Consider the following 19795-nt stretch of genomic DNA (forward strand, 5'->3'; position numbering starts at 1 on the left):
AGCTACTTGGGAAGCTGGGGCACAAGAATCGCTTGAACCTGGGAGGTGGAGGTTGCAGTGAGCCAAAATTTTGCCACTGCAGTCTAGCCTGGGCGACAGAATAAGATTCTGTCTTAAAAAAAGAAAAAGTCCACTGGTTAAAACAATTCTTTAAGGTATCTGAAAAACAAAAAAAAGGAAAAAGAAATAGTCCTTCTCTTGCTGTTCCAAGATATCTTAGAAAAAGTCCTTCTCTCATCTTTTAACAGTTAAATCCTTGTTTCCTAAGGCATGGCACACATGCCAGTGGAGCTATTATATGGTGCACAGCCCTTTTAAAATGTTAGTAGTTATATGTGCTGTACTTATTTTAATGTGTACTAGAAAAAAAACAGTAACACTCAAAATCAATATAGCATAGATAAAAATGCTTAAGATATAGCTAAGTAAAAAAGGAGGCAGAAGCATGTGAAGAACCCAGTTAAAGAAGATATTAATCATACAAATGACAAGAAATGACTGAAACTTGGAAAACAACGAATTAAGTTTTTGCATATTTTCTTCTAACATTTTATGCGCTATTTCTTTAATTCTGAGCTATAGCTCAAACTGCTATTTTTTATTTTTATTTATTTATTTTTTTTTTTGAGACAGTCTCGCTCTGTTACCCAGGCTGGAGTGCAATGGCGTGATCTCTGCTCAATGCAACCTCTGCCTCCTGGGTTCAAGAGATTCTTGTGCCTCAGCCACCCAAGTAGCTGGATTACAGGTGTGCACCACCACACCCAGTTAATTTTTGTATTTTTAGTAGAGACAGGGTTTCACCATGTTAGCCAGGCTGGTCTCAAATGCCTAACCTGAAGTGATCCACCCACCTTGGCCTCCCAAAGTGCTGGGATTATAGACATGAGCCACCATGCCCAGCCTCAAACTGTTATTTTTAAAATTGTCAACATTCCCAACACTATTTGCTCCAAACAAACAAAAAACTATTTCCCATTGATATGTAAGGCTCTAATGGTATCTTTTAATAAGTTCCACCTGCTATTCCTATGTCCTATCATTTTAATCAATTCTCTACAGTGAAAGACAGCAGAAAGATGGAGAAAAACCAAGTCCTTACATTATCTCAACTATAAATTCAGTTGTGCCTTGAATCAGGCTTACCTGTGAACTTTGCAATAACATGAATCAATAAACTTTGTTTTCTTATGCCAGTTTGGGCTTTGTTGTCTTTTTGGGGGGATAGGGGACAGGGCCTCACTCTGTCACCAAGGCTAAAGTGCAGTGGCACAATTGCGGCTCACCGCAGCCTTGACCACCGGGCTCAAGGGATCCTCCCACCTTAGCCTTCTCAGTAGCTAGGACTACAGGCATGCACAACCACACTTGGCTAATTTTTAAACTTTCTGTAGAGATTGAGTCTTGCCATGTTGCCCAGGATGTTTTGTACTCCTGGCCTCAAATGATCCTCCTGCCTCCACCTCCCAAAGTGTTGGGATTACAGGCCACCACGTCCAGCCTTCCTGTCACTTTTAACAGAAAGAATCATGAATCCCTTTTTATTTTGATGGCGCAAAGCACTACTATATCTTAATTCCCTAGATCTCAACATTCTTCCTGGCTTTGTATCAGATTGCATTGACTCTTCCCCTTACCAGCTGGGATTAATATAATCCTTCTCAGTTCCTAAATAGAAGCACTTGGTAGAGGTTAATTATATCCTATTCTTTGTAAGCTGTTATATCATCTTAAATAACCAACCATCTAAATGCTGAACTATTCAGCCATTTTTGTCAAAATCACTAACTCATCACAATATCACTAACTCATCACAATATCTCATTAAACCAGTCTAACACATCTCATTTAGCTATTCCTAAAGGAAATGACTCCTTTTATTAAAAAAAAAAAAAAGGACTTTCTGTCATAATCCACTTAGACTAAATACCAAGTTCTTTTGGCAGTCATAGGATAATTTCTTCTAATACTTTTTCCAGGATAAATACAAATTTATAGAGTATATTCTTGATGTTTAAATTTTAACACAGATCTCTACAGCTTATCAGAAATCAATAGGAGGTTCTCCCAGCACAGAAATGCCTTGATAAACAGCTATTTTTTTTCTGAGAAACACATTCTTCAAGACCCATAAAGAGAAACTCACACACGGCCTTCCCCTCAGAGAGGGCATAAAATGGTGGTTGGTTTCTACACAGAGAATGAAAATAGTTTAAGATGAGATTTTTTTTTTTCAGGCAATCGGGGGAGAAGAAATACAGTTGGGGCTCAAATCCAGAGATATCTAGTCCAGTTAGATGGTGCTATGGACTGAATTGTGTGTCCCCGACAAATTCATGTTAAAGTTCTAACCTCCCATCATATATAGAGACGAGGCCTTTGGGAGGTAATTAGGTCATAAGTGTAGAGCTCACACGATGGCATTAGTGCCCTTATAAGAGGAAACACAAGCAAGATCTCTCTCTCTTTCTCTCCACAATGTGAGGATATAGCAAGAACATAGCCATCTGCAAGCCAGGAAGAGAATCCTCACCAGGAACAAAATTGGCCAGCACCTTGATTTTAGACTTCCGCCAGCCTCCAGAACCAAGAGAAACTGATTTTGGTTATTTAAGACATCCAGTGCGATGGCTTAGGCCTATAATCCCAGAACTCTGGGAGACTAAGGCAGGTAGATTACTTGAGGTCAAGAGTGACCAGCCTGGCCAAAATGACGAAATCCCATCTCTACTAAAAATAACAAAAATTAGCTGGGCATGGTAACACACACCTGCAATCACAGCTACTCAGGAAGCTGAGACATGAGTATCGCTTGAACCAGGGAGGTGGAGGTTGCAGTCAGCCCAGATGGTACCACCGCACTCCACCCTGGGCGACAGAGCAAGACCCTGTCTCGAGACAAAAACAAAAACAAGACACCCAGTCTGGTATTTTGGTATAGTAGCCATAGCAGACCAATACAGATGGTTTGTGGGAAGACAAGACAAATATTTGAAAATAGGAGGCACTGGTATGGTTGCCATATGCACAGATCCTATTCTTTCATCTTACTAGCTTCTAGGAAACACAGTTAACTAGATAGTCCCACCTGCCCTCACAGAAGGCAAAAGACAAAATATTAGCATTCTGCCTTCTTTCTTCTTCATTGTTGTTATTACTTCTCATTCTACCATCCTAAGCCAAATCTTCAGCTTCTTCCTATCAACTCTTCTTCACTTCAATTTTTTCTTTAAAGCCCAAATTTTCTTTAAAGTTCACATTTACTCACCTTGACTTTGGGCAAAAATAAAAGAATACACCTCTGCATCTTCAAACTCTTAGAGGCAATGGGGAAGGATGGAAAGTACAGTACTATGATCAAAACCATGTTTTGGTCCTAATTAGATGTGTCCTTGTGGGAAATCCTTAGCCAGTCTATGACTCAGTTTCTGCTTCCATAACATGAGGGTGTACCTTCCACACCAATGGTCCATTGTTTCTCACTGATGGAGTGGGGCAAGGTGAGCCTGAAGAAGTAAGGAGAGAGAAAACTATGTAGGGGATTGTGGGCTATGTTAAAGAAGCTGCTAGAGAATTTTTAACCTTGAATGAGTCAAAAATACAGGCTGGGAAGGAGGGGCTGAGCCACTACTGGTGAGAGCTATAGGAATTATGAATGCAATAGACAGCCTAACAGCAACTGGGAAGGAAAGGTGAGGTATAGAGACGGTATAAGGTGCTGAGCATGATTATGAATAGAAACTTGTGAGAAACTAGAACTGTCAGAATAGCAGTAGTGGCAACAATGAACTGTATGTTCTTTGAAGCACAAAGGTTAACTCCAGGTGAAGCTGAGTAAGTTACTTTTATAACTCTTACCTAAGTTTAAAATTATCTCAAAATAAAGTTTAAAAAAATAACAGCTCTAATTCACAGCATATACAATAGTCAACCCAAAGTGGATCAAAGGCCTAAATGTAAGAACTAAATCTATAAAACTCTTAGAAGAAAACATAGTAAAAAATCTTCATAACCTTGAATTAGGTTTCTTAAACATGCCACCAAAAGCACAAACAACAAAAGGAAACATAAATAAATTGGACATCATCAAAATTTAAAACCTTGTTTTAATAACAACAAACCCTCCCCTCAAAAAAAAAAAACAAAAACAAAAAACCCCAAGGTGATGGTGGTATTAGGAGGTGTATTAGGTAGCCTTTGGGAGGTGATCAGGTCATGAGGGCTCTGCCTGGGATTAGTGTTCTTATAGAACAGACCAGAGAGCTAGCTCTCCACCATGTGAAGATACTGCTAGAAGGTGCCAACTATGAACCAGAAAGAGTACCCTCACCAAAACCCACATCAGCCAGGACTTCCCAGCCTCCAGAGCTATGAGAAATAAACATACATTTTTTATAAGCTGCCCAGTTTATGATATTTTGTGAGAAGCCTGAACAGGCCAACACACAATTCATGGGCAAGCACCGTGGCTCACTCCTGTAATACCAGCACTTTGGGAGGCTGAGGTGGGCAGATCACGAGGTCAGGAGCTCAAGACCGTCCTGGCTAACATGGTGAAACCTCATCTCTATTAAAAATACAAAAAATTAGCCGGGAGTGGTGGCACATGCCTGTAATCCCAGTTACTCAGGAGGCTAAGGCAGGAGAATTGCTTGAACCCAGGAGGCGGAGGTTGCAGTGAGCCGAGATCACACCACTGCCCTCCAGCCTGGGTGATGGAGTAAGACTCTGTCTCAAAAACAAAAAAAAGACATAATTCATATATCCAGTAAGGGTCTAGTATACAGAATACATAAAGAACTCTTACAATATAATGATGATAAAAAGACAACACAATTTTAAAATTAGCAAAAATGTGAATAGATACTTCTCCAAAAAATTAAAATTAAAATGGCCAAGAAGCATATGAAAAAACATGGTTTAGCATTAGTTATTAGGGAAATGCAAATAAAATCACAGTAAGACATCCATACCCACTAGGACTGCTGTAATCAAAAGGACAGACAATAACAAGGGTTGGCAAACACGCAGAGAAATTGGAACCCTCATGTAACACTAGTGGAAAACAGTTTGGTGGTTTTTATAATATAATATATATTATAAAATATATATTATATATATATATATATATATATATATATTTTTTTTTTTTTTTTTTGAGATGGAGCCTGGTTTTGTTGCCTAGGCTGGAGTGCAGTGACACCACCTCGGCTCACTGCAACCTCCAACTCCCAAGTTCAAGCGATTCTCCTGCCTCAACCACCCAAGTACTGGGATTATAGGCATATAACACCACGTCCAGCTAATTTTTTTATATTTTTAGTAGAGACAGAGTTTCACCATGTTGGCCAGGCTGGTCTCAAACTCCTGACCTCAGGTGATCCACCTGCCTCGGCCTCTCAAAGTGCTGGGATTACAGGAGTAAACCACCCTGCCCTGCTGACTCTATGCTCTTACTTGTCTCTTCAGTTAAATCCTGGAGAGCAAGGATTCTCATGTCTTCATCTACTGATGAATAGAATAGAATAGAATAGAATAGAGAGTCCTTGGTGCATGTTAGGTCCTTATGATGGCCTATCCAAACAGTCCTAGTGTTCCTATTATAATAGGTATCAACAAAAATTTAATGATGCTATCTTCATACTGATTCTGTATTACTTATAAAGGACTCTATGGTTAAGTAGGAATTCACTAAATGAGTAATACTGATAGAATTCAAATAAACTAGATCAAAAGAGTAACCATTTCATTATTTCAGAAAAACTCAATAATTAGAATTGCTAACTTTATCTAGTGTTTTCCTTGTGCCAGGCACTGTGTTGTATCAATTAATCCTCACAATACACTAGAAATGGGAACTATTAATATTATCATCTCACTTCATCTACCCATGGTTATAAACTGTTATCAGTTAGAATACCGACATTCAGGAAATCTAACCTTATGTCAGTGACATAGGTCACACTGGTCTGGGTTCAGTTATTCTTTTGTCCAAAGAGAAGAAACTGTCTACTGTGCATTTCACAGGATAGTAAAGCATTTTGCCAACTAAAGGATCGCAAAAATGCTAAAAGTAGTTCATACACAACTCACAAAATAGCCCTAGGTACTATTATTACATTTAGTATTAGCATGTAAGCAAGAACACTTTGAGAAATGAGGTAAACTATTAGTGCCAAGAACTTAGGAATTTTAGTTCAAGCTACCACTAGCATTTCATGTCTTCTTAGCTTCAGTTTCCCTAAATAGTAAACAAAAGTAGCTTAATTTTTTACCCAGGATAACACAGTATAGTGGGGGGAAATTAGGCTTCACAATCAAAAGGACCTGGATTCAAATCCTGGCTTATAAAGCAAGTGATATGGGGCAAGTTACTCTTTAAATTTCAGTTCCCTTATTTAAAAAGAGTTTATGGCCAGGCATGATGGCTCATGCCTATAATCCTAGCACTTTGGGAGCCAAAGGCAGGTGTATTAGAGGAGGCCGAGGCAGGCAGATTGCTTGAGGCCAGGAGTTCAAGACCAGCCTGGGCAACACAGAAAAACACTGTCTCTACAAAAAAACAAAAAACAAAAAAGGAGCCAGGTGTGGTGGTACACACCTGCAGTCCAGCTACTTGACAGGCTGAGGTGAGAGAATCGCTTGAGCCTGAGAGGTCCAGGCCATAGTGCACTGTCATCATGCTACTGCACTCTAGCTGACAGAGCATGACCCTGTCTCAAATAAATAAATAGGCAGCAGGGGTGGCTCACACCTGTAATCCTGGCATTTTGGGAGGCCGTGGCAGGCGGATCACGAGGTCAGGAGATCGAGACCATCCTGGCTAACACGGTGAAACCCCATCTCTACTAAAAATATAAAAAATTAGCCAGGCGTGGTGGCATGCGCCTGTAGTCCCAGCTACTGGGAGGCTGGGACTGGAGAACTGTATGAACCTGGGAGGTAGAGGTTGAAGAAGAAAGAGAAAGAAAGAAAGAGAGAGAGAGAGAGGGAGGAAGGGAGGGAGGGAAGGAAGGGAAAGGAAAGAAAAGAATGGAAAAGAAAAGGAAGCAAGGGAGGGAAAGAGACAGAGAAAGAGAGAGAGAAAGAAAGAAAAAGAGAAGGAAGGAAAGAAAGAAGAAAGGAAAGAAAGAGGAAGGAAGGACAGACAGATGGAAGGAGAGAGAGAAGGAAGGAAGGAAAGAAAGAGAAAGAAAAAGAAAGAAGGAAGGAAGGAGAAAGAAAGAAGAAAGGAAAGGAAGAGGAAGGAAGGACAGACGGAAGGAGAGAAAGAGAAAGACGGAAAGAAAGAGAAAAAGAGAGAAAGAGAAAGACAGAAGGAAAGAAAGAGAAAAAGAGAGAAAGAAAGAGAAGAAAGAAAGAGAAGAAAGAAAGAGAGAAAGAGAAAGAAAGAAGAAAGGAAAGAAAGAAAGTCTGTAATGTTACTTAATAATTAGAGTGACTGAAAGGAATAAATGAGGCTGGGTGCAATGGCTCACGCCTGTGTTCTCAACACTTCGGAGGCAGAGGCAGAAGGATCCCTTAAGCCCAGGAGTTCAAGACCACACTGGGCAACATAGTGAGACCCTAACTCCACAAAAAATAAAACAATTTAGCCGGGCAAAGTGTCACACACCTGTAGTCCCAGCTACTTGTGAAACTGAGGTCAGAGGATCACTTGAATCCAAGAGTTCAAGGCTGCAATGAGCCATGATTGCATGCCACTGCACTCCAACCTGGGCAACAAAGTGAGATGCTATCTCGAAAAAAAAAAAAGAGAAAGAAATGAGATACATACACAAGTAATGTTTCTCTTTAAATTTTCTGTTTAAAGTCATAGAACAATCAAAGAAACAACATCCACATCCTCTAAAGCTGTTGACCACAACATAGTCACAAGTTGCTGAGCCCCTGATGTCTGCAAGGCACTGTGCTTAGTGCCTTGCACACTTGATTTAACTCTCTATGACTCTGTGAAGTTGGTTCCTGTTTATATCAGAGGTGATATACCAGAGGTGATGAAGCATAGAGGCTGAGTGACTTCATCAAAGTAATACATCTAGTAAGTACTGGAACCAGGATGCCAGTCCTGGTTTCACTTTACAATCCACTTAACTACTACTTTAGCCTGCCTCCCACAAGTCAACTAATCAAAGTATCTCAAGCCAGACAACGTAAAACTGCAACTCTCAAACTTTTTGTTTCCAAGATCCCTTTATCCTTTCAAAATGTATTGAGGCTCCCAAAGAACTCTTGTTCATATGATTATGTCTATCAACATTCACCACTGGAGAAACTAAACGTGATCATTTTTAAAAATATTGTTAATTTATTCTAAAATAATGATAACCTATTACTCATATATATATAGTTTGTTTGTTTGTTTTGAGAAGGAGTCTTGGTCTGTCACCAGGTGTGAGTGCAGTGGTACGATCTTAGCTCACTGCAACCTCTGCCTCCCAGGTTCAAGCAATTCCCCTGCCTCAGCCTCCCAAGTAGCTGAGACTACAGGTGTGCACGACCACGCCTGGCTAATTTTTTGTATTTTAGTAGAGACAGGGTTTCACCATGTTGGCCAGGATAGTCTCGATCTCCTGACCTTGTGATCTGCCCACTTCAGCCTCCCAAAGTGCTGGGATTACAGACATAAGGCACTGTGCCCGGCCAACATATTCTTTTATGAAAAGTTACTGTATCCAGGTTGAGTATTCCTTATCCAAAATGCTTGGTGGGATCAGAATGTTTTGGGTTTCAGATCTTTTCAGATTCCAGAATATCTGAATTATACTTACCCAGCTGGGTATCCCAAATCCAAAAACTTGAAATCTAAAATGCTCCAATGCAAATTTCCTTTAAGCATCATGTCAGTACTCAGAAAGTTTCAGATTTTGGAGCGTATTGGATTTTGAATGCTTAGATTAAGAACACACAACCTGTATTCCTAAATAAAACAAAAATTTTACTGAGAAGATGGCACTGTTGACATCTTTGTATTTTTAATGTCTGATTTAACAGAAATAACTAGATTCTCATATCTGCTTTTTTTCTTTCATTTGCTTTTCTTTGATGTTTGCTCTTGGCAGAATCATTCTATGTTCATTCTATTGCAGTATGTTGTTTTGGTTGCAGAACATGAAGAAAAGCCACACATAGTTTGAAAAGATTCTATAAGTCTCCTAAAATGGTCTCAGAGATGCCCAGAAATCCTCAGACCACATTTTGACAACAGCTGGTTTATAAGAAAAACAGGAAAGTATATATAAAGAGAAAATTCAAGAACATACTCCAAACATGCCTGCCCATAATGATCATTTGGAATTGATTCTGATTAAGCAGATCTAGGGTGAGCCCCAGAATCATTATATGTAACAAATGCCCCCAGATGATTCTTATGATAAGAAGAACAAAATAACTCAGAATCCCAATGATACAAAAATAGCTTAAATTCCTGCCTGACCAACATGGTGAAATTCTACCTCTGCTAAAAATACAACAACAAAAAAAATTAGCCAGGCATGGGTAGTTCGAGCTACTCAGGATCATGAGGCAAGAGAATCACTTGAACCTGGGAGGCGGAGGCTGCAGTGAATGGAGGTCGCACCACTGCACTCCAGCTTGGGCAACAGAGCGAGATTCCATTTCAAAAAAAAGCTTAAATTTACCAAGATATAAATGTTTAGCCTCATTTTCAATTAGCATTAACAGGTATTTCCATATCCCAGGTAAAACAGGACATGTTCCTTTATTTCAAAGTTATAAAATGGTGTAGAATTTTCAGGCATATATACCCTTGGCTCTCAAAGAGCTCAAAGTTAGTAAAGTCTATAGCATAAAACCCCAGCTTAGAAATCTTTCAAAATAAACCTTTGATCACATAAGATTATAATTGCTCAGCTGGGTGCAGTGGCAAGCGCCTGTAATTCCAGCACTTTGGGAAGCCAAGACAAGCGGATCACCTGAGGTTGGGAGTTCAAGACAAGCTTGACCAACATGGAGAAGCCCCATCTCTACTAAAAACACAAAATTAGCCAGGTGTGGTGGTGCACACCTATAATCCCAGTTTCTCAGGTGGCTAAGGCAGGAGAATCGCTTGAACCCAGGAGGTGGAGGTCGCAGCGTGCCAAGATCATGCCATTGCACTCCAGCCTGGGTAACAAGAGCAAAACTCCACCTCAAAAAAAAAAAAAAATTATATCTGCTCTCAGGTAAGGCAGTGAATGCTTGTTGCCTTCCAATACCATTCTTCCTTCTCCTTTTATTAATATAGGCATACCTTGTTTTATTGTGCATCATTTCATGGTGCTTTGCAGTTACTAGTTTCTGCAAGTTACAGGTTTGTGGCAAGTCTGCGTCAAGCAAGTCTATCAGTATCATTTTTCCAACCTGTTCATTTTGTGTCTCTGTGTTACATTTTGGTAATTCTCAAAATACTTCAAACTTTTTTGTTACTATTGTATCTGTTACAGTGGCCTGTGATAAGTTATCTTTGATGTTAGTACTGCAATTGTTTTGGAGCACCACAAACCATGCCCATATAAGATGGCAGATTTCTTAAATAAATACATGTGTTCCGACAGCTCCACTGACCACCCATTACCCCATCTCTCTCCCTCTCCTTAGGCACCCCCATTCCCTAAGACATGAGAATATTGCAGTTGGGCCAATGAATAATGGCCTCTAAGTGTTCAAATAAAAGGAAGAATCATACATCTCTCACTTTAAATCAAAAGCTAGAAATGATTAAGTTTATGAGGAAAGCATGTCAAAAGCTGAAACAGGCCAAAAGCTAGGCCTCTTGGACCAAACAGCCAACTTGTGAATGCAAAGGAAAAGTTCTGTCTTTCTTTTTTTATGCAACAGGGTCTCACCATGTTGCCCAGTCTGGTCTCAAACTCCAGGGCTCAAGGAATTCTCCTGCCTCAGCCTCCCAAAGTGGTGGGATTACAGGCCTGAACCACCACACCCAGCCAAAGGAAAAGTTCTTGAAGGAAATTAAAAGTGCTACTCCAGTGAACACATGAATGATATGAAACTGAAACAGCCTTATTGCTGATGTGGAGAAAGTCTCAGTGGTCTGGATAGAAGAGCAAACCAGCTACAACATTCCCTAAGCCAAAGCCTAATTCAGAGCAAGAGCTCTTTTCAATTCTGTTATGGCTGAGAGGGGTGAGGAATCTGCAGAAGAAAAGTTGGAAGCTAACAGAAGATTTATGAGATTTAAGGAAAGAAGCTGTCTCCATAACATAAAAGTCCAAGGTGAAGCAGCAAGGACTGATAGTACAGCAAGTTATTCAGAAAATCTAAGAGAAATGATTAAAGTGACTACACTAAATAAGATTTTCAACGTGGGTGGAACGGCCTTCTATTGGAAGACTATGACCTCCAAGACTTTCATAGCCAGAGAAAAGTCAATACCTGGCTTCAAAGTTTCAAAGAACAGGCTGACAGCCAGGTGCAGTGGCTCACACCTATAATCCCAGCAGTTTAGGAGGCGGAGGTAGGAGGATCCCTTGAAGCCAGGAATTTGAGACCATCCTGGACAACAAAGCAAGGCCCCATCTCTACAAAAAAATTCAAAAATCAGCCTGGTACAGAAGCACATGCCTGCAGTATCAGCTACCAGGGAAGCTGAGACAGAAGGATCACCTGAGCCAGGAGTTCAAGGCTTCAGTGAGCCATTGCATCACTATACTCCAGCCTGGGCAACAGAGTGAGACCATCTCAAAAAAACAAACAAACAGAAAACAACTTATGGTTTGTAAAATTATATTTATGAAGAATTGGTTCTTTTTTGCTTTTGTTTTTTGTGACAAAGTCTTGCTCTGTTGCCCAGGCTGGAGTACAGTGGTATGATCTCAGTTCACTGCAGCCTCCACCTCCCAGGTTCAAGTGATCCTCCTGCTTCAGCCTCCTGAGTAGCTGGGATTACAGGAATGTGCCACCACACAGGCTAATTTTTGTATTTTTTTTAGTAGAGACAGGGTTTTATCATGTTGGCCACAGTGGTCTCAAACTCCTGACCTCAAGTGATCTACCCGCCTCAGCCTCCCAAAGTGCTGGGATTACAGATGTGAGCCACAACACTCAGCTTATGAAAAGTCTAATGATCTCACAAACTGTTTATGAGAATATTTATGAATAAAAGCAGACTCATGGTAGACACGTTTAGGAGACTGCTGCCCATACCATGCTTTGGTAGTGTCCCTCTTATTGCAGGGTGAGCCTAAGTGACTGCTACTGCTATTGAAACCTTGTCTCCTGACCACAGGTGAACAAAATGGGACACATGTCCCATGCTGAGCCAATCAGATACTCCAGTATTAAGCTTCAGCCTAATTTCAGAAAAAGAGTTTGGCTAAAATCAGTACCATGGAAACCTAAAGTCAAGCAGAGTAATAGAGTAATGAGGGATCAGAAACTGAAGCCACTGCAGCACAAACCAGTCTCAGCATGCAGAATGGAACAGACATGCAATGAGCAAAGACAAAAAACAAAAAAACAGCTCCAGAGACAAGGGCAAAAGCAAAAGCCTGGGGCTTTCCAAATCCCACAGGTTCATCCCCGCTTCCCACACACTTGGATTCCAAAAGACTGCCTGGAATCCCTACAATCTATATCCCTTTACTTAAGTTTATTTGAGATTTCTGTTCCTATCAAATTAATCCTTGACAGATACAAAATTATATAAAGAAAAAAAGCATCAACAAAAATACCAAATATTAATAGCAGTTGCCTCTTAGTAGAATTAAGAGTGATATTTTCTAGTGTTTATAATTTCTTTACTTGCCAAGTTTGCAACGTTGTATGTTATTTATTCACTCAGAAAAGAAATTTTGAATAAATAAGGTAATTCTATATTTAGATAAGGCTTTATTAAATAATGGGTAATTTCAAAGCTAAAAGTGAGATAGAGTATATAAAACCCAGGAGGTTTCAAACCTTGTTCCAGAGGACACTTTGATTCTGTGGTAATGCCTCCAGAGCCACTTCAGGGGAAAAGCAGCTCAGCACGTATCCGCTGTAGTCAACACCTTGTTCAGTTTCTTCTTAGCTCAAAGACCTCCTTAACATCCCCTTCACTTAGGACAGGGCCATAAAAGACATTTTATGCAAGGTGAACCACTCCCCCTTCTACTCAGGTCTTTAGCCAATTGTATCACACACTGGGAAGCTGCCCCAAACCAGGCCAGACTATATTCCTCTGGCATTTGGAAGAGAGTTAAAGATTCACTCTTTTTCACTAAAGTGGCTAAAAACATTAACTTCCATCTTAAAGATCAGAGAAGAAGGGCTGGGCATGGTGGCTCACGCCTATAATCCCAGCACTTTGGGAGGCAGAGGCAGCAGGTTAGTTTGAGGCCAGAAGTTTGAGACCAACCTGGGCAAGATAGCAAGACTCCATCTTCATCAAAACATTAAAAAATAGCTGGGTGTGGTGGTGCATGTCTGTAGTCCTAGATATTCAGGAGGATCCCTCCAGCTTAGCAGTTCAAGGCTATAGTGAGCTATGATCATGCTACTGCACTCCAGTCTAAGCCAGGCCATGTCTCTAAGGAAAAAAAAAATCAGAGAAGGGGAAGAAGCCAGTTTGCAGAGAGCATGAAATATAAACAAGACCCCTCCACACACACACATACACACACACACACACACACACACACACACACACACACAAAAGCAAAAACAAGAGGTTTCCCTGGTTCTGAACTCTAGCCATTTTCTGAAGCCCGACTAGGTTTATGTCTTAAACAGCTGGAAACAGGTCTGAGGTAGCTTAAATTAATTTCTGTTGTAGACAAACAAAGACCCACACATAAGCCCCATTTCAACAAGATTAGTCATTAAGGTTCCAGATTAGATTTATATTTACACAGTGAAGAAAGTTCCCCTACTAAAAAAAGGTATTGATTCTAGTACCTCAATTCATTTTACAATTGAGAAAACTGAGGGTGAAATTCATAAAGCAAAAGTCAGGGGTTCTCTTCACTGAAAAAGGAAAGCCAGGCATGGTGGCTCATGCCTGTAATCCCAGCATCTTGGGAGGCTGAGGCAGGTGGACCACCTGAGGTCAGGAGTTCAAGACCAGCCTGGCCAACATGGTGAAACTCCGTCTCTACAAAAATATAAAAATTAGCCAGGCACAACGGCAGGTTGCTGTAATCCCAGCTACTCAGGAGGCTGAGGCGCAAGAGTTGCTTGAACCTGGGAGGCAGAGGTTGCAGTGAGCCAAGATCATGCCATTGCCCTCCAGCGTGGGCAACAGGGTGACACTCCATCTCAAAAAAAAGAAAAGATATGATGTGATCTGTTTTCAGGAAAAAAAAAAAATCGAAAAAGAAAAAAGGAAAGAAAAAGGAAATTTCTAGAAAATCAATGCTTCTCAAATGCAGACTTAAATACATCTTACTGTGTCCTAGGAACTGTTCCAAATTCTTTATAAACATTAAATTACCTAATCCTCACAACAATGTCATGATATACGTACTGTTAACCTGTTATAAAGAGGAAGAATGTGAGGCTCAAACAAGCTAAGTAACTTGCCCAAAGTCACGTGGATTCAAACCTAGGCAGCCCAGCTTTAGAGTCTGGGTTTTGTTTGAGATTTATGGGGGACAATGTCTCACTTTGTCACCCAGGCTGGAGTGCGGTGGCACGAATATGGCTCACAGCAGCCTGAACCTTCCTTTTTTAGGGACTTTCCCCTACCTGCATCCTACACATTCTAAAATCAGTGATTCTTAATGTGGGGACAATGGAACAGAAGGTCCATGGATAAACTCAGACAGTCTATGGAAACACATACATGATTTTGTATCATGAAGCCTTTTCCTAGTGGAAAGTTCACAATGTTCATATTTTTAAAAGATCTAGGCCCGGTGCGGTGGCTCACGCCTGTAATCCCAGCACTTTGAGAGGCCAAGGCGGGTGGATCACGAGGTCAAGAAATCGAGACCATCCTGGTCAACATGGTGAAACCCCGTCTCTACTAAAAATACAAAAAATTAGCTGGGCATGGTGGCGCGTGCCTGTAATCCCAGCTACTCAGGAGACTGAGGCAGGAAGAATTGCCTGAACCCAGGAGGCGGAGGTTGCGGTGAGCCGAGATCGTGCCATTCCACTCCAGCCTGGGTAACAAGAGCAAAACTCCGTCTTTAAAAAAAAAAAAAAAAAAAAAATCCAGAAAGCAAAAAAGTTAAGAACTTCTGACCTAAAAAAAAAAACTCTATACAGTGGCATACACCTTGGAAAAATGAAATTCAAAGTAAGTCCTTTAATAATTCACATTTTTGCAGTACCTCAACTATATTAAGTATTCTGCTTATTTGGTCAAAAGACATACACTCATGTTATAAAGAATGTCCCAAATGATGAGAATCCAAAAAGATCTCCTTTAGCAATTTAAAAACACAATAAACTACAACCACCCATTCTTATGCTTTCTGGTTAAATTGTATCTTGTTGTACATACAACTTCAGGTTAACATGGCAAGATGAATAATAAATGGCTTATAAATCTCTTATTCAAAATCTTTGGGAACTGTTTTCCTTACATTAATAAGATAAACAATTGCTCACATAGTCACCCATTCTATCAAAAGTATGTACAGAATGCCACTAGGTGCCAGGCACTGCATTTGGCCCTATCAGCTACTATGATTAATTCTTGGTTCTCCTCTAAATTGTTGCCTCAATCTACAAATATAGGTTAGAGCACATCCTATTTGTATGCCCTGCAACTAACATAATGCCTGGATCTTAATGGAAACTTATTGTCGGCAGGCCGAATACAAAAGCAGTAGTTTCGCATTAAGAAACCCGCCCTAGCCAATTTTCTTAGTCAACCAGGCCACTACAGTCAGAATGAGATCAAAATCTGTCACCAATACCAAAAAAAAAAAAAGTCTAAACAAACGCCCCTCTGATAACCTTTTCCTAGGACACATGAAGACAAGCAATTCCTTATGCTAAAAGGATCTTAAAACAACCTCAAGAATGGATGTTTCCACAGCCTTTCGATAAGGGGCCATACACAAGGATGGAAAAGTTAACTGATTCACAAGCAGACGATTTTCCCTGTATTCATCTCGATATTAGTTTCACGCCACTGTTCCAGAGGCAACATAAAAAAATAACAGAAATAAGGTACAAAAGGAGGAAGGGAGAAAATGCATGCTTAGATAGGGATTTTGGCTCAGGCTGAGGGGAATGCTCTAAGAGTTACTGCAAATGACCAAAACAATGTGAGCCTTTAAAGTTGGTTGTGCAAGTCTGGCCATTAGAGTTCCTCATCTTTTATAGGCATTGTTCCCTTCTTGAAAGTACCAAACATCCTGCCTGCAGGCTTCTCCGGGTGGATGCTACTAACCCTTTTAGATATTCCTGTCACTCTGGATTGAAAAGAAAGAAAAAGATGAGCATCAACAAGTATTTAGGAGGGGCCTAGAGAGAACTTTTCACCCCTAGCCGCAGCCCAAGATCCTCCCACGGGAAGTGCCCTAGGACCGCAGCCCCGCCGAGAGCCAGAGGGGAGACTGGCCACGCCCGGATGCGCGGATGATGGGGTCCAGACCCGCCAGCCAGGAGCCAAGGGCTTTGCTGGAGCCGCCCCGGCGCAGGGGCGGAGCACGGAGACAGGGCTGGGCCGGGCCTCACCTCCACGGCCTGGCCCAGCTCCAGGTCGAAGCCCACCACACACACGCAATGCAGCCAGGCGGAGAAACCGTCCCAGCGCAGCAGGCCCCGGCCGCGGCCATCGTCCTCTTCGCCGTCCTCTGGCGCGCCTCCCGCCGCCACAAGGGCCGGCGCCTCGCGCCCCTCGGCAGCCGCCACTGCCTCGTCCAACGGCCTTCGAGAGCCGGGCCCCAAGCCCGCGGGGCCCCTCAGAGCCATTCGCCGCCCCCTGACTGTTCGCGCCGCCTCGACCGCGGACCGCGCCGTAGAGCGCGCTTGGCTCGGCGCAGGCGCAGGCCCCGCTGCCGCAGCCGCCGGAGATCCATTCGGTCCGGGCGGGGCTGCGGATCACGTGACCCTGGGAGCGCGGCTCTGCGCAGATCCTCCTGGGTCAGGACCGGACGTGGGGACGTCACGCTACCGCTTGTCTCGGATTGTGAAGCCGGCCCTGGCCTCCTTCTCTGAAAGCTCTTTGGTTTATGAATCCCTATCAACCTCGTTCGCAGTCAACGACCAGGATTTATTCAAATTATTCGTGGAATGACACCGTTCATAATTATTATAATCAGGTATTATTCAATTATGAAAGTGTAATGGTAACAGTGGGTAACATTGAACTCTTACTTTGTGCCAGTTGATGTTCCAAGTACAAGTGCGAATATTTACAAATATTACCTTATTGAATCTTCACATAATCGCAAATAAGTAGACTATTTCTTTTTACAGATAAGGAAATTAAGGTTCTGGAGGTTACATGACCAGCTTAACAAGTATGACAGCTCCGATGTTGGCTTGCAGTTCACTCATTCAGTTTGCTGATTCAGAGATCTGTGCGTTCACTCAGCTGTTCCTTCTCCAGCAAGGCCTCCCCACCCTGCCACCTCCACCTTTCTTGGCCGGGCTGTCTGTGACTCACTCAACACACATCCCCAGACCTTTCTGGGATCCCAAGTTGGGCAGATTAGCCTCCGCAGCAACCTGTGTATCTCTCTGAGCACTGGGGCAAGGGCCTGGTCTCAAGCAGCTTCGTATTCTGAGATCAATTGTTACTGATTATTGGACCAGCCAGAATACTAACTAGTATTTATTTACCACCTACTATGTTGAGTGTAAATAGCATAGTAAAAGTAGGAAACACGATAATACCTCAATAGAAAAATGAGTAAACCAGCGAGGTGTCACACCTATGATCCCAGCTACTTCGGAAGCTGAGGTCGGCTAAGGCCAGGGATGATCACTTGAGCAGGAGTTCCAGGCTGCAGTGCAGTATGATCACACCTGCGAACAGCCATTGCACTCCAGCCTGGGCAACGTAGCACGACTGCGTCTCTAAAAAAACAACGCAAAACAAAAAACACAGCAGCACTTAAGCATTTTGCTGTACTGCCAAGTCAAATCCATTACATTTGACAAATAACTGCCCTCTTCACATTCTTAGAATTTTTTTGGAACAAGTGTTAGCATCCCTGTTTTCAAGGAGGTGGTCAAGTATGCACAGACATCAGTAGTGATGTTTGCTAGAGACTTCCTTTAGACAAAAAGGAACTTAGGGACAGCACTTAAGTTAGAGGCCAAATCTTTAGCCAATGTAGCCTGCCATCCTACTCCAGAGACCTGCTGTGCTTAAAAGAGGAAAAACTGTATTTTGCGATCAAGTGAGGCTCTAAACTCAGTATTAGGAAAGAACGGTAGCATTTTTTGTATTAGAAGGAACACTGGCCTGAAAGTCAGAAGTTCTGGATTCTAGTGCCAGCTCCACCTACAATTATGGTAGGCAAGCCACTCCAAAACCCAATTTCTGGTTAAATGGGAATGGTGACTACTAACTCACCTCCCTGACTGTTGGGAAAAGCTACGCTATCCTAATGCACACATTTTACCAGATGCTACTTCATTTTTAATGATTAATGATCTCAAAACACCAGTTGTGGCCAGGCACAGTGGCTCACACCTATAATCCCAGCACATTCGGAGGCCGAGGTGGTAGGATCACTTGAGCCCAGGAGTTTGAGACCAGCCTGGGCAACATAGGGAGACCCCATCTCTTAAAACAAAAAATTAAAAATTAGCCAGGCATGGTGGCGCACACCTGTAGTTCCAGGCTGAGGTGGGAGGATCACTGGAGCCCAGGTCAAGGCTGCAGTGAGCCATGATTGTGCCATCATACTCTAGCCTGGGCAACACAGCAAAACCCTGTCTCAAAAACAAAAACCAAAAAGAAAGACCACTACTTGTTCCACAGGGCTGGTTCTTTGATACATAGACACAAACTACAATTCTCTGAAATGCTGCTTTATAATAGTAGATTAAGGATAATCTTGTCAAAATACAGTACCCTGAAAACAACGTACTAGGAGGACCAGAGTTTTCAGAGAAAGCACACCAAAGCTCTAGAGAATTTTAAAAGTAAAAAACCTGTATGGGGAGAAAAACAGAAAACAACACACTACTACTTAAATCTTTATACACCGAATAACCAACAGGGAAAACAAAGTAGCTATGGCTTTATTTCCCTCTACCTTCATAACTTTGACATTCTGCCTTACAGTATTTTCACACCATTTCTGTTGTTAATGGGAGCTAAGGAACAAGATACTGACACCATCTGATGGTTCATCATCAGGACCTTTGACTCTGAAAGGATCTTGGATAGGATCATCTCTTCCAACTTCCTATGCTATTCATGAATCTTCTGACATTCAGTCAGCCAGCCTCTTTTCTAACACTCTGTATTAAAGTTAAGTCATTAGCCTGTAATCCCAGCACTTTGGGAGGTGGAGGCAGGTGGATCACCCACCTGAGGTCTAGGAGTTCCAGACCAGCCTAGCCAACATGGTGAAATCCTATCTCTAATAAAAATACAAAAATTAGCCACGTGTGGTGGCGCACACCTGTAATCCCAGCTACTAGGAAGGCTGAGGTGGGAGGATCCCTTGAACCAGGGAGGTAGAGGTGACAGTGAGCTGAGACCACAACACTGCACTCCAGCTTGGGCGACAGAGGGAGACTCTGTCTCAAAAAATAAATAAATTAATTAAATAAATAGGCCAGGTGCGGTGGCTCACTCCTGTAATCCCTGCACTTTGGGAGGCAGAGGTGGGGGGATCACTTGAGGTAAGGAGTTGGAGACCAACCTGGTCAACAT

General features: G+C 41.9%; 1 protein-coding gene across 6 annotated transcripts in view; it reads right to left on the minus strand.

The window, feature by feature from the left end:
* The window catches only part of DENND6A (DENN domain containing 6A), a 141108-nt gene that overhangs the window by 52593 nt on the left and 68720 nt on the right, over positions 1 to 19795 (minus strand). The window contains exons 1-2 of one of the 6 annotated variants that reach the window (XM_064367226.1): positions 16633 to 16647; positions 13358 to 13528 (exon numbers count right to left, since the gene is read on the minus strand). The exons of 3 other annotated variants lie outside the window; for them this stretch is intronic. In XM_064367226.1, the coding sequence (XP_064223296.1) occupies positions 13358 to 13423 (66 nt within the window). In that variant the 5' untranslated portion in view covers positions 13424 to 13528; positions 16633 to 16647. Of the gene's footprint in view, positions 1 to 13357; positions 13911 to 16632; positions 16929 to 19795 lie in introns of those variants that run through there. 2 more of the 6 variants (XM_012462772.2, XM_012462773.3) reach the window with 2 other exon arrangements.

Source organism: Aotus nancymaae, unplaced genomic scaffold, assembly GCF_030222135.1.
Source record: "Aotus nancymaae isolate 86718 unplaced genomic scaffold, 86718_ANA_hifiasm-v0.15.2.pri h1tg000067l, whole genome shotgun sequence".
NCBI lineage: Eukaryota > Metazoa > Chordata > Mammalia > Primates > Aotidae > Aotus > Aotus nancymaae.